At 48.7% G+C, this 23,066-nt stretch overlaps 1 protein-coding gene across 3 annotated transcripts in view; it reads left to right on the plus strand.

Annotated features, from left to right (window-relative positions):
• Window positions 1-23,066, plus strand: part of ACACA (acetyl-CoA carboxylase alpha) — a 106,296-nt gene that overhangs the window by 69,945 nt on the left and 13,285 nt on the right. For all 3 annotated transcript variants that reach the window (XM_071448018.1, XM_071448016.1, XM_071448017.1), the window contains 10 exons: window positions 684-953; window positions 1,949-2,046; window positions 2,512-2,632; window positions 3,089-3,199; window positions 13,514-13,657; window positions 13,762-13,882; window positions 15,487-15,583; window positions 16,934-17,030; window positions 17,641-17,776; window positions 22,419-22,596. In XM_071448018.1, the coding sequence (XP_071304119.1) occupies window positions 684-953; window positions 1,949-2,046; window positions 2,512-2,632; window positions 3,089-3,199; window positions 13,514-13,657; window positions 13,762-13,882; window positions 15,487-15,583; window positions 16,934-17,030; window positions 17,641-17,776; window positions 22,419-22,596 (1,373 nt within the window). The remainder of the gene's footprint in view (window positions 1-683; window positions 954-1,948; window positions 2,047-2,511; window positions 2,633-3,088; window positions 3,200-13,513; window positions 13,658-13,761; window positions 13,883-15,486; window positions 15,584-16,933; window positions 17,031-17,640; window positions 17,777-22,418; window positions 22,597-23,066) is intronic.

Genomic DNA, 23,066 nt, shown 5'->3' on the forward strand with positions numbered 1-23,066 from the left:
GGAGGGATGGGGCAGGCAGGGGAGGGAGGGATGCTGCTGATCCTCCAGGAGATGGGGCAGCAGAAACCTGAGGGATGGGGCAGGCAGGGCAGGGAGGGATGCTGCTGATCCCTCAGGAGATGGGGCCAGCAGAGATCAGTGATTTCTGGGAAAAAAAAAATGCAGTAAAAGGTGTTGCTTAGCCAGGTGGGTTTGGGATGGAGCTGCTGTGAAACTGGGGAAGGGAAAAGGGAAGAGAGGAAGGAATGAAGGGATATTTGGGATAGCAATGAAATAAAAAAGGGGGTTAAAATGAGGGTTGGGTGAGGGGGATGAGGGTGTGGGGTGATACCTGGGAATGCTGTGCATTCACCTCACCCTGGGAGCACAGGGAATGCACAGCTCCCTGTGAGAGGGCTGTCTTAGACCTGTGATAAACCCCTGAATGGGGAGAGGGAGAACCAGTGTGAGTGTCCTGGTGGGAGCAGTGCAGAACGTGCTCAAGGAATGTGGGAAGGATCAAGTGCTTCCCGCTCTGATGGGCACTGGCAGAGCCCATCAGAGCTGATGTCATCCCCAGGAAAATATGCCAAGTCCAAGAGAATGAACCTCAAACAAGAGAAACCATCCCTGTGTGACTCTTTTCTCTCACACCTTGAGGACACAACGTTGATTTTGTGCCGCTCTCTGCTCTCGGGCTGCAGATCGGGATGGTGGCCTGGAAGATGACCCTGAAGACACCCGAGTACCCCGAGGGCCGGGACATCATCGTCATAGGCAATGACATCACCTACAAGATCGGCTCCTTCGGGCCCCAGGAGGACGTGCTGTTCCTCAGGGCCTCGGAGCTGGCCCGGGCTCAGGGCATCCCCCGCATCTACGTGGCTGCCAACAGCGGGGCCCGCATCGGGCTGGCCGAGGAGATCCGGCACATGTTCCACGTGGCCTGGGAGGACCCGGACAACCCCTACAAGGTGAGGGAGCTGCAGCAGCAAACGCTGCAGCGGCCCACAGCAGGCTGGCTCTGATAGCACCTGATTGTGTTGGCTCCCCAGACAGAGGAAGGAGTGATGGATTTGATGCTGTGCTCTTAGGAGGCTAATTTATTATTTTATGATATGGTATTATATGAAGGAATACTATACTAAAAGAATACAGAAAGAATACTTATAGTTTATATTAAGTATAAGAAGTTTATAATATTAATATTATATTATAATTATTATAATATTAATATTATAATATTATAATATTAAGAAGTATAAGTTTATATTATTTATAAGAATCCTTACAGAGGTATAAGTTTATATTTTTAACCTTATAGAAGGTTAAAAAGATAGCAATGAAAACTTGTGGCCCTTTCTAGAGTTTCGACACAGTTTGACCGTAATAAGTTAAGACAATTCACATGAAACTAATGAAACAATCTCCAAACACATTCCAACACAGCAAAACACAGGAGAAGCAATGGGAAAATATTGTTTTCCTTTTTCTCTGAGACTTCTCAGCTTCCCAGGAAAAGAATCCTAAGCAAAAAGATTTTTCCAGAAAATATAACTGTAACAGCACCTCTTCTAGCAGAGGTGAGGGTGAAGATTTCAGAGTGTCACGTCCAAGGTTCTCCTCAGTATTGGGTGTGGAACATTGGAAATGTCCAGTGCTAAGCTGGATGAAACTAGGAGTAACCTGGTCCTTTCTCACCCAGACTATTCCATGACAGGATTTTACCATCTCCCAGGCAGCAGGTTGGCATCTAGAAGGAGTTAGTGCTAAATATGGCACCATTCCCAGCCAAATATTGCACCATTCCCAGCTTTCACTGGCCTCAGCTGCATCTCCAATATTGAGAGGATATTCTTATCACTCTGTGGAATTTAATTCTGTGGAAGTTTGTTTCTGGAAGGGGTTACAGGGGATGAGGAAGGGGCTACAGGTGGGACTGGGATGAATGAACTGTTCTTCCCTGCAGGGATACAAATACCTGTACCTGACTCCTCAAGACTATAAGAAAGTCAGTGCCCTGAACTCTGTTCACTGTGAGCATGTGGAGGAAAATGGAGAGTCCAGGTAGGAGTGGAAAGCTTTCTGTTCATCCTTGGGGCAGGCATGGCATGTCCTCGTCCTCAGCTGGGGCATTCCCTAGGGGCAGGGCATGGAGGCATGGGAGAAGGAAGTGAAGAAAAGGTGAGAGCCTTGTTGTAATCCTTCTTCTTTTCCTCTTTCCCTTTGTCTGCATCCCCTTCCTTTCTTGCCCTTTTTCCTATTAATCAGCCTGCTCCTCAGGTCCTGTGGGAATGACAGGACACTTTCCCCAGGCCTTCCTCTCCCTTGGCCTTTCCCCTTGCAGTGCTGCTCCTGTGGGAAGGTTCCATGGTGCTGCCCGATGGGCCCTGCACAGCCCTTGCCCGGGCTTCCTGCACATTTCTCCTTGGAGCCTTAATGATATTTAGTCACTTTCCATTTTCTTTGTAGCAAACTGATTCAGCAAATCACTGGACCTTGTGACTCAGGGGCTGTCTGTGTCTCCCTCAGGTACAAGATAACGGATATTATCGGCAAGGAGGACGGGCTTGGAGTAGAGAACCTCAGAGCATCTGGCATGATTGCTGGAGAATCATCTTTAGCCTATGATAGTGTTATCACCATCAGCTTGGTAATCCCCCACTGCTTTCTATTCTTCAAATGTATTGTCTGTTTCAGCTAAAAATCCTGTGATGATATCCCAAGCATCCATCTGGGATCAGCCTTCTGGCTGATGGAAATGGGCTCCTGTAGGCTTTGAGCAATGCTCCTGGCACCAGTGCAGGGCTGGGTCCCCTCCACACTCAATTTAAAACACTTCAGGCATTTGGCCTCGCATTTGCTCAGTCTGAAAATTGCTGCTTGTCTTTTTTTTTTTTTTAAATAAAATACATTCATGTTCAGATCCTGTGTTTTACAAAGCAACGGATTCTGGAATTTTCCAGCGAGACTAGATTTCATGGCCTTGTACTACAAACACACCTAGTTTTATCTCAATGTTTGAATCAATAGGTTGGGGCTGTGTGGAGAGACAGAAATCAATGCTGTTGCTTTTTTCTTTTTTTCCCTTTTTTCCCTTTTTTCCCAGGTGACGTGTCGGGCAATCGGGATCGGGGCCTACATCGTGCGGCTGGGCCAGAGAACCATCCAGGTGGAGAACTCCCACATCATCCTCACTGGCTGTGGGGCCCTCAACAAGGTGGGTCCCTGCATTTCAGCCCTCAGGGGCTGCTCTTGGAGTCCTGCCATGCTGTGGGTTGAAGGAGGGGAGCAGCTTTCCACACAGGCTGTGTGTGACGGTGCTCACAGGGGTCTTAGGATGAGGGAAGAGATGGGGATCTGACTCCATGTTTTAGAAGGCTTGATTTATTATTTTATGGTATATATTACATTAAAACTATGCTAAAAGAATAGAAGAAAAGGTTTCATCTCAGAAGGCTGGCTAAGCTAAGAATAGAATCAGAAACAATGATAACAAAGGCAGCTGTCTCAGACTCTCTGTCTGACCCAGCTGGGCTGTGGTTGGCCATTAATTACAAACATCTAAGATGGGCAATCAAAGACCCACCTGCTGCATTCCACAGCAGCAGATAACCATTGTTTACATTGTGTTCCTGAGGCCTCTCAGCTTCTCAGGAGGAAAAAGTCCTAAAGAAAGGATTTTCCATAAAAAGATGTCTGCGACAGTTGTGGGCACGGATTGGATCCCAGGCAGTGCCTTCTCCCACCCTCTGAGGGCTGTGAGGGGAACCAGGGCTGGTCACAGGGTCTGGAAGTTCCTGCTCCAAAATACATGGCCCAGAGTTCTCTGAATTCCAGGCAGCCCCAGCATTGTGTTAGCTCTGGGGAGCTTGGACGCTGATTTTCCAGGTTGGGAGCGAGCTCTCCTGCTGGAAATCCCAGCTGTGGGGACAGGAGGAATAACTGGGGCTGTTACAAAGAAAACTTACAGCCTCCTCACTGCTAAAGTGCCTCTTTTCTTCTCCCCCCACTCCAGAGGCAGATTTTTCCCCCTTGCTGCCCCAAGCCCATTAATCCCCCAGGCTGCAGCCTGGTGCAGACACAGCTCCCAGCCCACTCTGCTCCATGGCTGTCCCTGAGGGCTTTGTTTCCCTGGAGTTGGGGCTGTGTGCTGTGAGTGCCCTTCCCCATCGAGCAGCTTTGTTCTCAGGCACTCTCAGCACCTGGGGTGCCTGTACTCCATGGCAAGCTGTGTTTCCAGGAGTGCCTGCCTGACAATGGGAGATAAAGGAAAACAGGCTCTTGTTGAATTATTCTCCTGAATAAAGGGGGCTCTGCAGAAAATGAAGCATTGATCCTATCAACTCTAGGCTGCAGCACCCTCAGTTAGATCTCTTACACACATCACACACACCTGCATCAATGGGAGGAAAAGAGGCATTTGAAGATCCAGCCTTTAAAAAGAAATTGAGTCAGTTTAGTGCTTGCTGGAGTGCAGTGAGTTGCCTGGCTCCAGCTGTCACTTGCTGGGGCTCGGGGCCCTGCAGAGTTTCCCAGATGGCAGGGCCAGGCTGTTCAGCTCCCCCCCTCTTCCAGGTTTAACTGCACTCCCTGCCCCTGCACTCAGTGCCTGTTTGCACAGGACTCCATTAATCCCACTAAATTTTAGGCACTTAAAAATTAAGGGTATGGACTGAATTAAGCACCTGACCTCTGCCAGCAGGCACAGGCAGAAGGAGCTGCTTCCTGGGAGGATTTATCCCATCCTGAGAATTCCAGTGGGCTCAACAATCCCGTGTGTCCCTTTCTGAGAATTCCAGTGGGCTCAACAATCCCATGTGTCCCTTTCTGTGAATTCCAGTGGGCTCAGCAATCCCGTGTGTCCCTTTCCTGAGAATTCCAGTGTGCTCAGCAATCCCATGTGTCCCTTTCCCTCCTCCCTGCTCTGCTGGGATGTTGGTATGCTTGTGTCAGCTCTGAACCTCTATCTGCCTGAAGGTGAGGGAGGAACGTGTTGCATCCTCTCCAGCTTTCACTCCTGGGTGTGTGTGATACCTGCTGCTTCAGAGGATCCTCAGTTTCCAGTCCCTGCAGTTCTGCTCAGGGCTTCCTGGAGGAATCCAGCTGCAGTTGTGTCCCAGAAGTGGGTCTGAAGCAGGGAGCTGGTGTCCAGGGCTAGCCTGCAATGTCTGAGCTCAGTCTGGCTGATCCTCTGGAGGATCTGAAACAAGCAGTGGATGCTGATCCATTGGCCATGCAGTGCCTTCAGGCTCACCCTGTGCTCCCTGCAGCCTGTTAAACACTTCTCCCTGGGATTTAGAGGGCCACTTTGAATTTTTTGGGGCCAGAGATGAGGTCAGTGCCAGCCAGGGGCCAGTTGTGCAAAGTGTCCCCTTGCAGGAGCACAGAGGCTGTTTGGCTGTGGGGTGTGGTGTGTTCCTGCTCGTTCCCAGGGCTCAGGCTCCAGAAAGGGGAGCCTGTTGTGGCTGTTCTGTGTGCAGTGGGTCAGCCTTGGTCCTGCTCATTCCCTTGGAGGAGCTGGGGAGTCAGGGCTGGCAGGGGCTGATGGCCGAAACAAAGGTGAATACCTGGAAACTGCCACCTTTAGCTTCTCTTTAGGTGCCAGAGATCTGGGGCAGTTTTTCCATTGCTGGCTTTTACATCTGTGTGTTCCTAGAGGGTGCAGGACAAAGCTGACACTTCTTGTGTCTGCAAACACGTCTTCAAAATGTCTCCTCTCCGCCAGCAGAACATGCAGCACAAAACTGTTCCTGCAGCAGTGGAGACAATTGGGCTTTCAGAGAGCAGGCAGGGCTTTCTGGGAAGTTGTTTGGTTTTATTTTTTTCCCTGTGAAACGCCGGATTCTTTCTAATTTACAAAGGGAGCAGAGGGGAATGGTGACAAACATTATGTGCAGCCAGAGCTGTTGCTGGTCTTGTTCATTATCATTATGTAAAAGCAGCCTGAGGGTTTAGGTGTAGAGGGAAAGGTCCAGCTGCCAAAGCCAGGGGTGACCTCTAACTCAGATGGTGAGCTCAAGGTCAGTGTCCCTTGGAGCTGCAGCTCCTGGTGGCTTCTGGGCTTGGCTCCTGACGTGCTGCTGGTGAGCACAGGGCACATCCTGGGGACACAGCTGGCTTAGAGCACCCTGCAGCCCTTCCCTGGCAGGGAGCACGCCGGGGCTGGGCAGGGCTCCATGGTGTAGCTTTGTCCCCATGGCCAGGTGAAGGTGCCATGCCCCAGGTGCCAGCACAGGGCACACGGGGCCGTGTTTCAGCTGGCCCCTTTTGTCTCCCCAGTGCATTTCAGCAGGGGGTGGATGGAGGGGTGGAAATGCCATTTCCCTGCTCGGGGTGAGCGTGTGCCGCGCCTGTGCCGAGCCCGCTGACCCCCCTGCAAATTGAAATAATGATAATGCGCGTCTCCTGACTGCATCAAAGTATCAGCACATCAAAAGCCAGGAGGCATGAAATGCAAATGATAAAGTGAAAGCAGATGGATTGTGCATGATCGCCTGATGCCCAATGAATTTTAAAAGATGCTGGTTCACATGGGGAGAGGGGCTGAAATAAACACGTTATCCCTGCAATTTTTTCCTTTTTTTTTTCTCTCTTTTTTTTTTTTTTTTTTTTTGTTCTTGCTGCTCACTCCTGACAATATTTTTTCACACTTCAGCGAGCAGCCACTCCATCTCCCTCCCTCCCTTCCCTCTCTTTCTCTCCCTCTCTCTCTGTCGCTGTCTCTACCTCACACACGTCTCGGGTCATGTCGCCGCAGCTCCGGTGGAAATAATAAGATATAAACCACGAGGTTGTTATTTGCATAGAAATAGCATGGAGCCCCAGGCAGCATGGGAGAAGGACACAGAGATCATTTGTCTAAAATTTTAATGAAAACTTTTGCTGAGGCAGAGATTTTTTTTTAAATTTTTTTTTTTTTAAACTTCCCTTGCCTCCCCCTTTTTCTACCCCCAAACCTTCCTCCTCTTCTTCCTCCCTCCCTCCCTTCCCTCGTGACAACCTGAGCACGGGGTGATTTCAGACCTGACGTGCTGTGCCCTGCACCAGCACCTCCATTTCTCTGGGTTTTCTTTTTGATGGAAGTCAGACCAAAGAGCCTGGCATTCCCCATTCCTGCACTGCTCATGTGCTTCAAGCTTCCAGGGCTGTGTTCCATTTCAGCCCTCCCAAGGATGTTCCAGAGTCTGCTGCTGACCTATTTTTAATCAGTTTGCTCCTCCTTGTCTTTTGTGTTTAAAAGAAATCCTGTCTTGGAGGCTGTTGTGTTAATGGAAACAAATAGTGGCTTTCAGTCACATTTTCCCTGCAGATGGGTGTTCTAGGCTTTTCCTAAGGGAAGCCAGCTTCAGCTGAGACTTTCAGGAACTGCTCCTAGCAGGATTCCCATCAGTTTGCTATGCAGATGTTCAGCCAGGCTCTGAGACAGTTCATTTTGTGATGGTGGTGAAGAGCTGCCCCAAAGCCGTCAGAGGTGACAGAATTCTGACCAGCACTGCTTTGTTTCCCTCCTGTTTTAGCTTTATTTTCCCCCAAACTCTCTGGTCTTGGCTTGCCCTGTGCTGCCCATGGTTTGCTCAGAGCACCAAGGGTGAGCTGGACAAACCCCACCTGCCAGGAGTCTGCAGGGAGCATCAGGGGTCAGGAACTGAAAATAAAATATGAAACATTCAAGGCAGAGTTCAGCACTTTGGGTTTCATTTCCCTGCCTGGTCATGGGGCGACACTTTTGACCAGAATGGGTCAAAAACAAGAGGTGTTGTTTGGTCTTGTTGGATTCCTTTGCACGAGGCCAGAGGAGAATATCTTTGTGGTTTTGATTCAGTCCTGAATTGTGCTGCAGAACTTTTTGGATGCTCTGGGATTCACAGAGCAGGATGAGACAATAGGTCAGGGCTGCTCAGGGGGCTGTGCCCATGTGAGAGAGGTCTGGGCAGCTCTCAGGCTCCCTGGAGGAGCTCAGGGAGGAACAGGAGGCTCACACAGGCTGGGGAGTGATTGCCAACAGTAATATTTACCCTTCAATTTCACAATCTGCAAAAATAAATAAAAGCCCTGTGAGCCTGATGCTGGTTGGGGTTTGTACTGTGGAAAGCTCTTTTTTTTTTTGAGATTCAAGGCAGGGATAGCTCAGTATATGCTCAAGATGACTCCAGTCCTGGGATTAGATCAAAGCAATCATGTGAGAGCAATCATGTGAGTTAGAACAGCAAGTGCCAGCCCTGTCATTCAAAGGAGCATTATAATTATTAATGCATGATATGAATCATTCTGTAGTGGCACAGCAGGACTGTTGGGAGATCTGTATGGGTGCAGGGTGTTGGAGAATGCTAAGCAAGGAGGGCTGGGAAGCGTCCACCAGAAATGAACACTCACCAGCATCGAGGGTTGGCTCCTTGTGTGGAGGCTGGGGCTGCCCAAGGTTATCCCAGTCCTGGGGAGCAGGACAGGCCCCCCTGCCCTGCCTGGGGTGCTGAGCACAAGGCTGGGCTCAGGGGGGAGGTTGTGGTCTCCAGCTCCCAGAGCTGCCAGAGCCATGGAGGTGTCCCTGATGGGGGCCACCATGGCCCAGACCCAGCAAATTCCAAATTCAGGCTCATTCCTTTCTTTGCTGCCACGAGAGGCTTGAGGTGCTGCAGGGTGTGGCTGGTGGCACTGCTGGTGACACACAGGGCTGGTGGCACTGCTGGTGACACACAGGTCCTTGCTCTATCCATCCAAGCAGGATGGATGCCTGGCCTCAGTGCAGATGAACAACCACCACCCTCCGTGGCTGCATTTTTGTTTTAATTGCCTTTCTTTAAGTGGTGATATCTGTGTATTGTTCCCATTAGAGACAATTTACGTTCCAGGCATGCCATTATCAGTCCCTTGGTGTTTGCTTAGGGAGGAAAGTCTAATAGATTTCTGTTGACTTTTTTAATTCTCCCTCCTTCTATCATTTTTAATACAGATCTAGCTCAGTTTATCTGTGTGGGTGGGGGCTCTGTGTGTGTTAAATTCTGCTGAACAGGAGTTTACCATGGTGGCCCATCTTCTGCCTGTCCAAAGCTCTTCCCCAGGACTGTGTCCCAGCTCCTGGGGATCCTGCAGGCTGTGTTCTCCCTGGAGCATTAACTCTGCTCCTTAATGTTCCACAGGAGCTGAACTTTGCAAAAATATCCCAGAATTTTTGGTCCAGACCATCCCTCCTGGGCTGTGCCCAGGGGGACATTGGGGTGACCAGCCTGGGGTGTTTTCTGTAGAAATTCCCTGTGATTCTGGACACATGGTGGGAACTGCAGGAACAGCACTGGAGAACTGGGGCGTTTCTCATGACTGAACCTAAACTCAGAGTGCAAAGTGAGCGGAGTTTCAGTGTCCTGGTGCAAAGGTCCCTGCACTGCAGCCTGTGCCCCAGGGATCTCTGAGTAACAGGGTCCAGAAGGTGACAGAGGAAATGACCAAGATCTTTACGTTGGAGACAACCATTAATATTGTTTATGGGGTTCATATCTAGATTAGGGAACCCCTGGCTGAGACAGGTGGGATTTATGGGTGTTGGCACCATGCAGAAGAGGGGCTGTAATTTTAGTTTGCAAAGTCTATTGAGTCCTTTTGATTTACCACTGACTGAGGGAGTGACCTTGAGCAAAACACACGCAGGGAGAGGAGAGAGGGGCACGAGGGTTTTGACAAGACATTTTTCATTTGGAAATGCCACTTCACTGAATCTGGAGCTCTTCAGGAAAAAGTATCAGTTTGGATGAGCTCCTCCTTAGGAATTTTTTGGGTCGAAGGAAAAGTTGTTCAGTTTTTATTTCCCAGCTGATTTTCTTCCTAAATTAATTTTTATTTTTAATACATACAGCAAATATTTTAGAGGTCATTTGGAGCCTGTCTGATCTCAAGTTTGTAGTTCAGCTCTCAAGATTGCAAAGCCTGATTTTTCTGCTGCAACCCAGAAGTTTTCCCAAATCCTCCTCAGTAACCTCAAGGTGGGAAGACCTTCCCACCGAAATTGTGTGGTGCTGCAGACAGACAGACAGGCAGACAGACAGACAGACAGAACCTCCTGTGTGTGTGAGACCAGCTGTGGAGCTCTGCTCCCTGGGTACCTGTGAGGAGGGTTGGGCTCTCCAGGCAGGAGCTGCAGGTCCATGGGCCCCTGGCTGCTCCTTGCCCTGCTCCCTGCCAGGTGAGGTGCAGCTGCTTTTTTGCCCCTTCCCCCTCTGATCTCACCAAGTGGAAGCAGGGAAGGACTCCACCAGCAGGACCTGCCCGTGGATTTGCAGTCAGGAGCCATCCCCAATAACCATCAGGCTGTCAGCTCCCCACCTCCCCCCAGCTCCCACCTCCCCCATCACTCACCAAAGGGAAAAAAGAGCCGGAGCTGCAGCTTGAAATATATCATGCAATAGTGTATCATGAATTTCTTGTGAATCACATTGGAGAAGCAGGTTTATTTATTTCCGAGACTCTAAATCAATACAAAGTAGGTCTCTTAGTTCTGAAGCTGGGATGGAGTGGGAAAAAATGAGCCCATTGTACTCTTAAAACTTTGGGGAAAGGAGATGACAGCTATATAATTCCATTTACCAGGCACTAGGGGCTTTAATGTGAAGGTGACAGGGAGCTCTTTGTGCATTTAGAGCACCATATCTTCTAAATAAAAGATCTGTAGACTTGATAGTGGAGTATAGCTCTGCCTTTAATAATCTCCAAGCATTAGACCGAGCCAATCTGTTCCCAAGTCAGAAGGGTCCCCCACCGCACGCTCGTAAATTCCGAGTGCAGGAACTGCACAGAGCCAGGGATTAGCAGTGCTGGAAGGGCAGAGAGGAGCTGTCTGTGCTCCCACTGCCAGGCACGGGGCTGTGCATTCTGTGCTCAGCTGGGCTCTCTTCCCTCTTGCTGCTTTTCCCCCTCTAATGCAGGATCCGTGCGGGGGAAGAGCTGGAAATGAGCACTGAGCTCTGTCGAGGCTTGACTGCACATAATAGCAGTCAGGTCTGAAGTTCCTGCATTGTGTTCCTACGTTTTTTTTCTGATGAGACATTCATTCCCATCATTTCTGCCTGTTTATGAAAAATAGGCTATTTATAGGACGTGCATATGCCTCTTCTGCTTCGTGTTCCTGGCAGACAATATAAATTGTGGGAAGGGAATTGCAATTATTGGAATTATTTGGATAAAAATCTGGCACTTATATTTGATATGAACACATGATATGCTTGGAATAATAACAGCACTTATGTTACATAATGATTCCCATTCAAGCCCTCCAAGCTGTCATGTTCTCAGATCTTTCATCCTGGGTGAAACAGATGAGCCAGCCCAGCCCTCAGCCAGCCCAGCTTTGCAGGGAAAGTCCCAACTCTCCAGCAGCCCAGGTTCTGAGAGGAGAAAGCAGCTGCTCAGCGTGGGTTGGAGTGCTGGAAAATTATTAATATGCACGTGATGGGCCTATGAGCCTGTTGAGGACCATCCTTCAGAGGCTGTTGGAATCCTGGCTCTGCTTGTGCTTGCCAAAAGATCCTCTGAAATAACAAGAAATGTGCTTTCCTAATGGGTTTTTTGAAGATGAGACGAACTCAGTGTTGGCAATGCTGCCCAAGTACTTTGGAATGTTTTGGAAGCCTTCTGCAAGGGAACAAATGGCAGCACAAGAGGAAATGGCCTCAGGCTCTGCCAGGGGAGGTTCAGGTTGGGCATGAGGAAGAATTCCTTCATGGGAAGAGTTTAAGGTCCCAGCCAGACCATTCTGGGGTTCCATGATCCTCCATACCCCCCCGAGTGCCCAGTGCCAGGCTGGGGATGGAGCAGCCCAGGCTGGGCTCTGTGGCCCAGGGCAGTGTCCCCTCTCACCCGCTCCCTCTCCTCACCTGTGCACACCCAGCTCATCCCAATCCCAGCTCCAGCTCTCCTCAGAGCAGCTTCTCCCTGCAGCTGGGCACCCTCTGCCCCAGCTCCCTCCTGCTCTGGGATCTGCCCCTGCCCCAGGCTCTGCCGGAAGGGCTGCAGCACACAGAGAAGGAGCTGTGTGTTTATCTGCATCTCCAAAAAGGGATTTAAGGGTGAGAGCAGTGGTATATTAGGCTGTTTCATTGCCTGTCAGCAGTGCTAAACCTGAGCTGTCTGCAGTGTCTCCAGATAAGCAGGAGCAGAGGCCCATTTTGCATGTACATGCGTTTGCATTAGTTCAGAGAGAGGGGGAGTTTAAATCCTCTTTATTTTTATTTTCCTCTGTGGGAAGCGTTTAGCTAGGCTTGTGCCTGGCATCTGGAGGCCTGGGCTTTTCTTATCCTTGAACCTAAATCTGTGCTGCTGTCTTCTCTACCATGGCTTTGCTTGGTACTGATTTTGTTAGAGGAGGAGGAGGAGGAGAAAGGTGTTGGAGCTCAGAAGGGAGACCCAGGAACATCCCTGTGCTAAAGCACACCCTGAATTCTGTGTTTGGAGGTTAGGTTTGTGACATCTGTGCCTCGGTTTCTCCTGCACATAAACCTTGGCTGGCATCTGCCAGCTCCTCCGTCCCCAGAATGAGCTGTGCTGGGTGTTTGGGGGAGGCCAGGCTGGTGCTGTGTGTTTGAGGGGGTTTTTAAGATCCAAATGAAGCAGGTGTGTAATGTCCTCTGTCTGTTAGAAAGACTCAACCCATAAAAATAACAAACGGCGTGTATTTGCTGGAATGTCAAAGTTATGAGTTTATTTTGTAATGATGTGCTCCTGCCTTCATGAGGTAAACTGGCCGTGGCAGAGGTGTTATTAGTAATATGGAGTCAGTGGAGCAGAAAGCCAAGTGACCGAGAGATCAGTGTATCAGTCAGGGAGAGGGCAAATGGGAAGAGACAGCAGGAGAATGAGAAAAGAGCTGTGCTGCCCAGGCTCAGATTAGAGATGGAGCTGTGCAAGAGAATGAGGAGCCCCAGCCTGCTTCTGGCCAGCCTCTCCAAGGAGCTGCTGGGCCTTTGTTTTATTTTTTTTTTTTCCCAGTTATACATTTAAATACATCCACCCACAGTTTTCCTGGAGCAGTTTGGGCTCAGCACTCAGGGACTTTGGTCACACTGCTGCTTGGGGAGGGCGAGGGGGAAAACGGCCTCAGTTTCCCCACTGGTATCATTCCCCTTGAGGATCATAGAATCCAGAATGGTTTGGGCTGGGAGGAACCTTAAAGATCCAATTCCACCCCCCTAGCATGGGCAGGGACACTTCCATTATCCCAGACTGCTCCAAACCCAGTCCAGCCTGGCCTTGGACACTTCCAGGGATCCACAGCTTCCTTCTCTGGGCACCCTGTGCCAGGGCCTCCCCTGGGAAAATTCCTTCCCAATATCCCACCCACCCCTGCTCTCTGTTCACTGGGCATCATGTTCAGCAGCTCTTACCTGCACACAGGGCTTGGGAGGCTGTGTTGGGAGAGGTTTGCTCCATCCTTTCCATTTCCAGGTGATGCTGAGGTGCTGCAGGGCTGGGTCTGTGTGTGCCTGCTTGGCCAGCGCCTCCTGCTCACATCCCAGCACTGATGGCTTCCCCATTTCTCTTCCCCCAGGTGCTTGGACGGGAAGTTTACACCTCCAACAACCAGCTGGGAGGGATCCAGATCATGCACAACAACGGGGTGACACATGACACTGTGTGTGATGACTTTGAAGGGGTCTACACCATTCTGCAGTGGCTTTCCTACATGCCAAAGGTAATTCCTGGGCCTGCCAGGTCCGAGGTGCCACTGTTTGCTGTGTTTGCAGGGTTTTGGGAAAGGGGCTCTCACTTCCTTCTGTGTTTCCCTTTTTCCCTTAGAATATCCACAGCCCTGTGCCCATCCTGAAAGCCAAGGATCCCATAGACAGAACCATTGACTTTGTTCCCACCAAGGCCCCCTACGACCCTCGCTGGATGCTGGCTGGACGCCCCAACCCAAGTAAGGCCAGGACAGGCAGCAACTCCCCTTGTTTTCAGGCTGTTTGCCAGATGTCTGCTACCCAAATACATTTCAGATTCTGTAAAATAATTAATTCTGAGCAATATGGATAGAGTATATAAATATTTACATATAATAATATTAATCGATAATATTATTTATAAACAATATCCAAAAGTAGCATGTAAATCCTGAGTGCTCAAGGACACCATACTTTTACAGATGATCTATTTACTGGGAATAGGCACTTCTATGGATTTCTTTTTATGAATTAGGGGAAAGTCCATCCACAGAGGGTCTGTTAAAGGAATCACAACATTCCTGCAGATCTTGGAGAGTTGTTGCATGGGCACCACTGGGGTTGTGCAGCCTGATGTAGGTACAAGCTGCAAACTGGGTGACCATTACTCCTGCTGTTATTAATGAGTTTGGGGGGCTAAAATGAGATTTGTGATAAACTAAGTTTTCTGCTTTTGGATAATATTTTTTCATCATCTCTCAAGCAATTCATCCAGCTGTCCGGGCGCCGCAAATGCCGGCTTCCAAATCGAGTGACTTCAGATTTTAATTTAGTGGAAGCGTTAAGGAAAGCAGATGATTCCCTGTGATAAGTTAAAGCAGATATCTCCTAGGTGAAAAGTTAAAGCCATTTATTAGAGGAGATATTGCTGTGATATTCTTCAAACTGACGCCCGACACGAGGCCAGAATCTCAACGATCAGCTCCGGGCTCGCGATAAAGAGATAATTCTGAAATGGATGGTCACATTTTACAGTGGGGCCACAGAGGCAAGGAATGTAGAACACAGTAATTACAAGTTTGGGCTTGATAAAACACTCTCCATCCTGTTTAAGTCAGCAGAGGTTAGCGTGCTCGGATCTCCACTTTTTAATTGGTTTTGGACTTGGGTTTGCAGAAGCAGAGGTGCTTGTTCAGAGGGAAGAGTTCCTCGGGAGCTCTGTGCCAGGGGGTGAAGCTGGGAGGGATTTGGGGTTTTGGGGGGATTTTTTTGTGGGTTACTTTTATGCAGAGCTTCCCAAAACCCCAGTGCACAGCAGCTGCCCCACAGAATTGTGATTTCTGTAAGTGACTCAAAAATATCATTGAAATTTTTGTGTTTAGTTCCTGGGTTTCTGCAGCATTCCTTCTTTCAAAGAGAGATTAGGCAGGATCAAGAGAAGAATATGAGATAAGTTTTAAAATAGAAATAGATGTGTTGAAAACCATCTTTAATGACTTTACTGCCTTTTGACAAATGTTTGTAGTCTTGAAAAAAGCAGAGTTATTTATTTAAAAGCACGGGAAGTCCCTCTGCTCTCCGAACCCCATCGTTTAACAATAAATGATGCTTTTGCTGATAAATTGCTGTCTTTATGCAGACTAGGAAATGAAATAAGACATGATGGCTGAAGGCAGACAAATGCTCAGCTGTCTAATGTTCCCTTGTATTGTCATCTATTTAAAATTAAATAAATAAAAAGACAGTGCCATGTTCTGCAGCTGGCATTTTTAAGCAAGTTTGATTTGTTGCTTTGATATTCTGTTTTCTTTCTTCCCTCTCTCCTTCCTCCTTTGATTTTTCCCTTTTTTTCCCTTCCCTTTAGATCAGAAAGGGCAGTGGCTGAGTGGCTTCTTCGACCATGGCTCGTTCATGGAGATCATGCAGCCCTGGGCACAGACAGTGGTGGTGGGGAGAGCAAGGTAAGTTCTGAGGTGTGTTTAAGGCAATTGTAGAAATCAAGTTTGGGTTATGCTTTGCATTTCTCTAGAACACAACCTTCCTGTGATTATTTCGTTCTCTCTCTATGTGTGTGTATATATATATATATATATATTTAATAGAAGGAGTTGGAAAGAAAGGGATGAGATGACCTTTAAGGTCCCTTCCAACCCATTCCATGGCTCTATAATTCTGTAATTTAAAGGCTTCCAGGCTAAGCAGTGTGCCAGGGGTGGAAATCAATGATTTGGCAAAGCCAGAAGCTCTCTGTCCATGCTCAGCTTCACTTGCAGTTCCTTTCTTCTGACAAATTCCGAGTGGCTTTGGACTCTCACACAGCAGGGATATATAACACAAATGAAACAGATTCCTTTCAAAAGCAGTGGCACTTTGAAAAAAACAAATATGAATGTATTCTTCTGGGATTGTTACTGTAAGTGCTGCCAAAACTCATCTCTTGTATGTATGTTTGGAATATGTGTGCTGTTGGCTGTAAATTGTCTTTTATTATTCTATGGCAACTTGTCCAGGGACACACTATAAAACAAGATGTAGCATCTTCATGTGCTAGCCTGATAAAATTTATATGAAGTATTATGGAAAACAGAAGTTGTTTTGAGCTGTTTTCAAGTTCAATAAATAACTGTAATACTTGGATAAAGATGTTCTTTATTAGGTCACATGGGCCCTAATACAGAAGTTATAAGTTACCGATTTAGGACGGCTCCTGCAATTATGGGGTTCCAGCAGACTCTTCATCACAGGGAATGGGAATATTTCAGCCCCTCGGTGCACATGGGCCCTGTCTCTGCCCTGTTTGTGGGAAATCAGCTTGGGCTGGCTGGGGAGGGAGAGGGGCTCTGCTGGGACTGTCCTGGCAGCCTGGCTTCCATGGCTTTGTGTGCAGCAGGGCTGGCTGCCCTGGGAGGCAGAGCTGGGCATCCCCCTGGTGCCTGCACTCCTGCCCAGCCCCTGCAGATCTGGGGAAAGCACAGGAATTGTTTAAAGCCCTTCCCAAGCCCTTCTGGGATTCTCTGATTTTTCATGGTCAAATCCACCAGTACCAAAATCTGGGTGATGGCATGTGAAGGGTGGTGGATACACAGATTTACCACTCAAAATCTGGGTGTGGTTTATTCTCTTTGACTTTCAGAGAGGGATGTGCTCATCTTTGGAATAGATTTTGCTTTGGGGGCTGTGACCTCTCTGGAACTCTCCAGCCTCAACTCTTTAAAAGGCCCCAACTCTGCTCCTGTTCCTTGTCTGTCCTGGGTGTTTGGCTGTGTAAAAAAAAGCAGGAGTGGGGATTTCAGTGTCTCACCTGTTTGCAGGCTGGGAGGAATACCTGTAGGAGTGGTTGCTGTGGAAACCAGGACGGTGGAGCTCAGCATTCCTGCTGATCCTGCAAACCTGGACTCAGAGGCCAAGGTGGGTGGGCTGTGTGCCCCTGTCCCTGTGTGTCCCCTGCACATGTCCCTGTCCAGTGGGGTTCCCTCCTCTGCCCAGGTGTGGTGCCCATTCCTGGGGAGCTGGCAGTGCCTGCACTCTGCTGTGTGACCATTCCTACCTTCCTAACCTCCAGGAATTCCCTCAGGACTCAGGGAGGGGCAGGGATCAGAGCTCAGGAGATGTGACAAGCAAAAATCCCTTCCCTGCTGTCCTGCTGTGTCTGCAGTGCTCCATGACCTCCCTGCTCTGACATTTTGCTGTTCCCCTGCCTGGTTTCACAGCCCTGGCCCTGCTTCATCTCTCCAGGGCTTTCTCCTCTCCATGTCCTTTTCTTTCTCTTCTCCTTACAGCATCACAGTGTCAGGCTGTCCATACTCTCTTTTCTTAGCTGAATTAAGGGAATGCTGCTGTTGAAGTTGGTGACAAAAGGATTGTCCTGATTTTCCCATGGCCAGGCAGATCCCACACATTTCACCTGCCGTGTTCCTCATTGTTTATCCCACATCACAGCTCCTGATGGTTTTTCTGTGTTTTAACTCTTACATTAACGTGCTTCAAGGGCCTGACAGCGGATTTTTCTTCCCACCAGATAATCCAGCAGGCTGGGCAGGTGTGGTTCCCTGACTCTGCCTTCAAAACAGCCCAGGCAATCAAGGACTTCAACAGGGAAGGGCTGCCCCTGATGGTCTTTGCCAACTGGAGAGGCTTCTCTGGGGGAATGAAAGGTAAGCAGCACTTTGGAGCTGTCCTGGGGGTGGTTTGGGCTCTGTCTTGGCTGCTCAGGGCGCCACAGAGTGCTGCTTGAAAGGTGGTGAAGTGCCAAGGATGTGAGGTTGATATAGTGTAAAATGTGAAGTGAAAGATTGGATCAGGGCCTCTTACCTGTGTGAGGGAGGTTACAGGAGCTCTCAGGGTGGCAGAGGCTCCTGGGCTCTGCTGCTCCTCAGCTGGGCACAAGGCAGAGCCTTTGGGGGTTTGCAGAGGCAAAGGTGAGAAGTGGCAGAAGAGGGCAAAATTCTTCCCTCTGGAAAATGCCCCTTGCCTGTGAGGGTGGATTCTGCTCCGTGTGCTGCTGCTGCACCCTCTACATGCGCTGCTTTCCCAGCCACACAACTCACTGGGAAGTTGTTGATGTAATTTTAGCTTATTTATATACCTTATTTAGTCCTTAAACATTGTTTTACCTCAAAATGTCATGTCTGGCCTTGCTGGGTTCCTCAGAAGCTGCGTTTGAGCTTTGGGGCTGTGTGGAGCAGGCAGCACGAGGATGTTAATATTTCTATTGCATATCCCAAGTTATTCCAGGCAGCTGGCAGCAGGAGGAGGGAAGGACAGAGCCACTGCAGTTTGCACCTTGCTCCTTGCATTTTCCAGCCTCCTGCTTGCTGCTGGTGTCTCCTGACACTCTCGGGGTCCCTTGGGGAGTTGTTTGCAGTTTTGGTTTCAGTGCTGGCTGGGGATTATGCAGGGAGGGAAAATAAACAATTATGCCACCCCTCAGTGCACACAAACACACTGCCAGGAGCCGACTGCACTGTGGGTAAAATGACTCCAAAATTGTGTGTAATGAGTAGGAAAAGATTAGAGACAGCTCTTGCTATGCTGAAAATTGACATTAGTGAAGGGGGAGGAAAAGAAAAAAAAAAAAAAAGAGGGAAAAAATTAAACCCCCTCTTTCCTAGCCAGCCTGGGAGGTCTAATTCCTGCTGCAAAAGAAATAAATAAATAACCCTAAATAAAGGCAGCTCGTGGTGTGGTGCTGTCCCCAACGAGCTCTCTCCGTGGCCAGAAGGCTCCTGAGCATAATGCAGGATGAAATGCTGAAAAGCTGGCTGCAATATTGTGCTGCAGGAGCCATTTGGCAGGGCTTGATTTGGGCTTCACGTGGGCGAGGCGGCGCTGACCCACGGCCGGGAGACACCGAGCGTGAAATTCCCTGGAAATCAGCACCAGGGTCCTGCCTGCCCCAGGGGCTGAGCACAGGCAAACCCCCCCGGGGGGAGCTCGGGTTTCACTGCTCCCTTCTGCCCGGGACTGAGCCTAAACAGCGATCAAAGAAAGGGAAAGAAACAGAAAAGCAGAGTGAAGAGGCTGGGCTGGGTGCTGGGTGCTGGGTTGTGGGGCTGGGTGCTGGGTTGTGGGGCTGGGTGCTGGGTTGTGGGGCTGGATGCAGGATTGTGGGGCTGGATTCTGGGTTGCATGGTGGATTCTGGGTTGTGGGGCTGCATGCTGGGTTGTGGGATTGATGGGCTGGGTTGATGGGGTGTCTTGGCCAGTGTTTTCTCCAGGTCCCCTCTGCTGTGCCAGGCAGGCTGGTGGGATCTGCTCCAGCTCCAGAGGGGCAGGGAGGGCTCTGAGTGCCAGGATTTACCCGCACAGGGAGGTGGGGACACCTGCAGCAGGCTGTGTGTCCCTGTGGGGTGGGCACATCTGGGTGTCTCCAGCCCCAGGAGCAGCAGCAGCTCCACCAGCCTTGGGGAAGAGTTGGGTGTGCAGAGGCAGCCAGCACTTGGTTCTGTTTAATGACAAATATTGGGGTTTAATCAGTTCTTTCCTCAGGAGGCTGCTGGGGCATTCCCAGAGGGAGCAGAGCCAGGCAGGGGGAGTTCACACTCCTGCCAGGCTGAGCCCAAAGGATCCACAGGCACAGAAAGGACCCCAAAGGATGCATGGGCACAGAAAGGATCCCAAAGGATCCACAGGCACAGAAAGGATCCCAAAGGATCCACAGGGACAGAAAGGACCCCAAAGGATCCATGAGCACAGAAAGGATCCCAAAGGATCCTCAGGCACAGAAAGTATCCCAAAGGATCCACAGGGACAGAAAGGATCCCAAAGGATCCATGGGCACAGAAAGGATCCCAAAAAGGATGCACAGGCACAGAAAGTATCCCTAAGGATCCACAGGGACAGAAAGGATCCCAAAGGATCCACGGGCACAGAAAGGATCCCAAAGGATCCATGGGCACAGAAAGGATCCCAAAGCATGCATGGGCACAGAAAGGATCCCAAAAGATCCACAGGCACAGAAATGCTCCCCTGACCACCTGCTGGAAAATGAAATCCCTTCCTGATCACACCTGGGAAATCTGAGGGAGGTTTGGAGCTCGGAGAAAGCACCAGGTTCCCCCAATTCCTCTGCCTCTCCTCCCTCTGCCCTGTTCAAACAATTAGTGCTGCTCTTCTCTGCACTTCACCTGAGTAAAATATACACCCGTGGCAGGAGTGAAAAATGTATTGCTAATTACACAATTATATTATTATGTAGCACTAGTAAAAAATGTCTAGTAAAGAATTAATTCAGTTAAAATAATTTGAATCAAGCAATTATTTTCTTAACACTAGAATTAGCTGAAAGTACTTCAAGTGGTTTATTACTAGCACTACATAATAAAATAATTGTATAATTAGTAATAAATTTGTCACCCCTTTTGAGTCTTTTTCTTTGCTCAGGACAAAGGGAAAGGTTGGAGTTTTGTTTGGTTCTCACTCCTCACTGTCTCTGCTGGGATTTATGTTTATTCCCAATTAGAGGGAATAAATTGTTCTTCCTTTTGTCAGCATTTGATACCTCTTAAATAAGATGAAATTCCGTTTCTTGAGTGTTTGTGCAATGACCTTGGAAATGAAATGGAGAGATCCTATCAGTGCCTGTGGTACTAATATATATTTTTATATATTTTTTGTGTATAGAATTTGTATATAAAATTTTTGTATTCCTATATATATATATATGAATATAAAAATTTTATATATATTAAATATATATTATTCATATAAATATAAACATAAAAGAGTGTTTCCTAAAGAGTTAATTGCTTAATTATGTTTATGTTAATACTTAACACTAAAATGAGGGTTAAATGACAAAGGCACCTTGGCTGTGGTCTCTCCCTTCCCAGAAATGAGGCTTTCCTCGAGGGATAGGAGGATTTTAGATGAATAAAAGTGTCTCAGTGTTCCCAGGCTGTTCCTGTTGCAGCAGGTGTGAGGTACATAAATGCAGATCCTTTATTTTCTCTACACTGGTATTTTAATGGCCAGAAAAAATGAGGCAAACTGGGAGGGTCCAAGCAGAAAACCCAAATGCTGGAGGGGGTTGGAAGAGGGATGAGGGATGGATACCTGCAGTGTTTGAGGACAAACCCCACTGCAAATGCTGCTGCTGTTTGTGGTGAGCCTGAAGGAGAGCAGACATCGTGTAGGTGGTACCAGAGGTGTTGACATGAAATTAATGGGGAGGGAGGGGAAGTTTGGCCGAGTTCTGAGGGAAATCTCATCTGTTCGGCTGTGGAAATGTCCCTAAAGAAGCAGATTTATTGTTTGGGGTTTCTAAATGGGAGCTTTCAAAAGCACTGTGGAAGAAACAGTCCTGTGTGAACAAAGAGGTGGGCTAGATGAGCCTAATAACTATTTTTCATTTCTTGTATTTTGATTTAATACTTGTAGATATAATTATATGTAACAAAATATATATATTCAAGAGTGCCCGTTTCCATTACAAACTGTATCCATTAGAAACTATATCATCTCATAGAAATTCTTCTGCCTTCCCTTTTTCTCTTTTATTTAAATCACCTTTGGGGCTGATATTTTCAATGTACTGTCTTTACACAGTGGAGTTGTTCTTATTAATTTTGAGCAAAGTGCCTTAAACAAATTTTAATGGAGGGAGAGTGGAGTGCTGTTCCCCATCCCTCTCCACACACATTTTTATGAAGATCTGGAAAAGCTTTGCTGCCCTTAGGTGCATTTCATTCACATTACATGAGTTGTGGGAGAGGTCTGGGGTAGTGAGTCTGAAATTGGGCAGTGCAGACGTACCCAGGCTGATTTCCCAAACTGTGGGAATGTTCATGGGCTGGGACGGCAGGGATGGATCATCCCCAGGACACCTGGTGTGGAGCAGTGATGAGCTGTGACTCCAGGCTGTGTGTCCCTGTCCCATCCATCCTGACCCTCTGTGTGTCCATCACCCCATTCCTGACCATCTGTGTGTCCTGTCCATCCATCCTGACCATCTGTGTGTCCATCCCATCCATCCTGACCATCTCTGTGTCCATCCCATCCATCCTGACCATCTCTGTGTCCATCCCCATCCACCCTGACCATCTGTGTCCATCCCATCCATCCTGACCATCTGTGTGTCCTGTCCATCCATCCTGACCATCTCTGTGTCCATCCCATCCATCCTGACCATCTCTGTGTCCATCCCATCCATCCTGACCATCTCTGTGTCCATCCCCATCCACCCTGACCATCTGTGTCCATCCCATCCATCCTGACCATCTCTGTGTCCATCACCCCATTCCTGACCATCTGTGTGTCCTGCCCATCCATCCTGACCATCTGTGTGTCCCTCCCCAGACATGTATGACCAGGTGCTGAAGTTTGGTGCCTACATCGTGGACGGCCTGCGCGAGTACCGGCAGCCCGTGCTGGTTTACATCCCGCCGCAGGGCGAGCTGCGCGGCGGCTCCTGGGTGGTCATCGACCCCACCATCAACCCCAGGCACATGGAGATGTACGCTGACAGGGACAGCAGGTACTGACCCTCTGCCTGGACACGCTGCTGGGGCTGCCTGGCTGCCCCTCATGGCCTGGGGACGGGTGGTTTCCATGGGCTTGGACGTGTGGGGCCTCGTCTGCGTTTTTGCTGTGGAGAAAGTGGAGATAAAAATTCCTCCAGTCTCCCAGATGGAGGAGGAATTGAAAATCTGACTCTGTGTTTTTAGAAGGCTGATCTATTATTTTATGGTATTATAGTAAAGAATGTTATACTAAACTATACATATATTACAGATATTTACAGAAGGCTTAACAAGATACTGCTGAAAAAGCTGGGACTCTCTCCAGAGTCCTGACACAGCTGGACTGTGATTGGTCATTAAATAAAACCAATTCACATGGTGGATAAACAGTCTCTAAACTACATTCCAAAGTAGCAATACACAGGAGAAGCAAATGAGATCATATTGTTTTCATTTTTCTCTGATGCTTCTCCGTTCCCAGGAG

Source organism: Agelaius tricolor, unplaced genomic scaffold, assembly GCF_023055355.1.
Source record: "Agelaius tricolor isolate 1412-34295 unplaced genomic scaffold, bAgeTri1.0.p SCAF_25, whole genome shotgun sequence".
NCBI lineage: Eukaryota > Metazoa > Chordata > Aves > Passeriformes > Icteridae > Agelaius > Agelaius tricolor.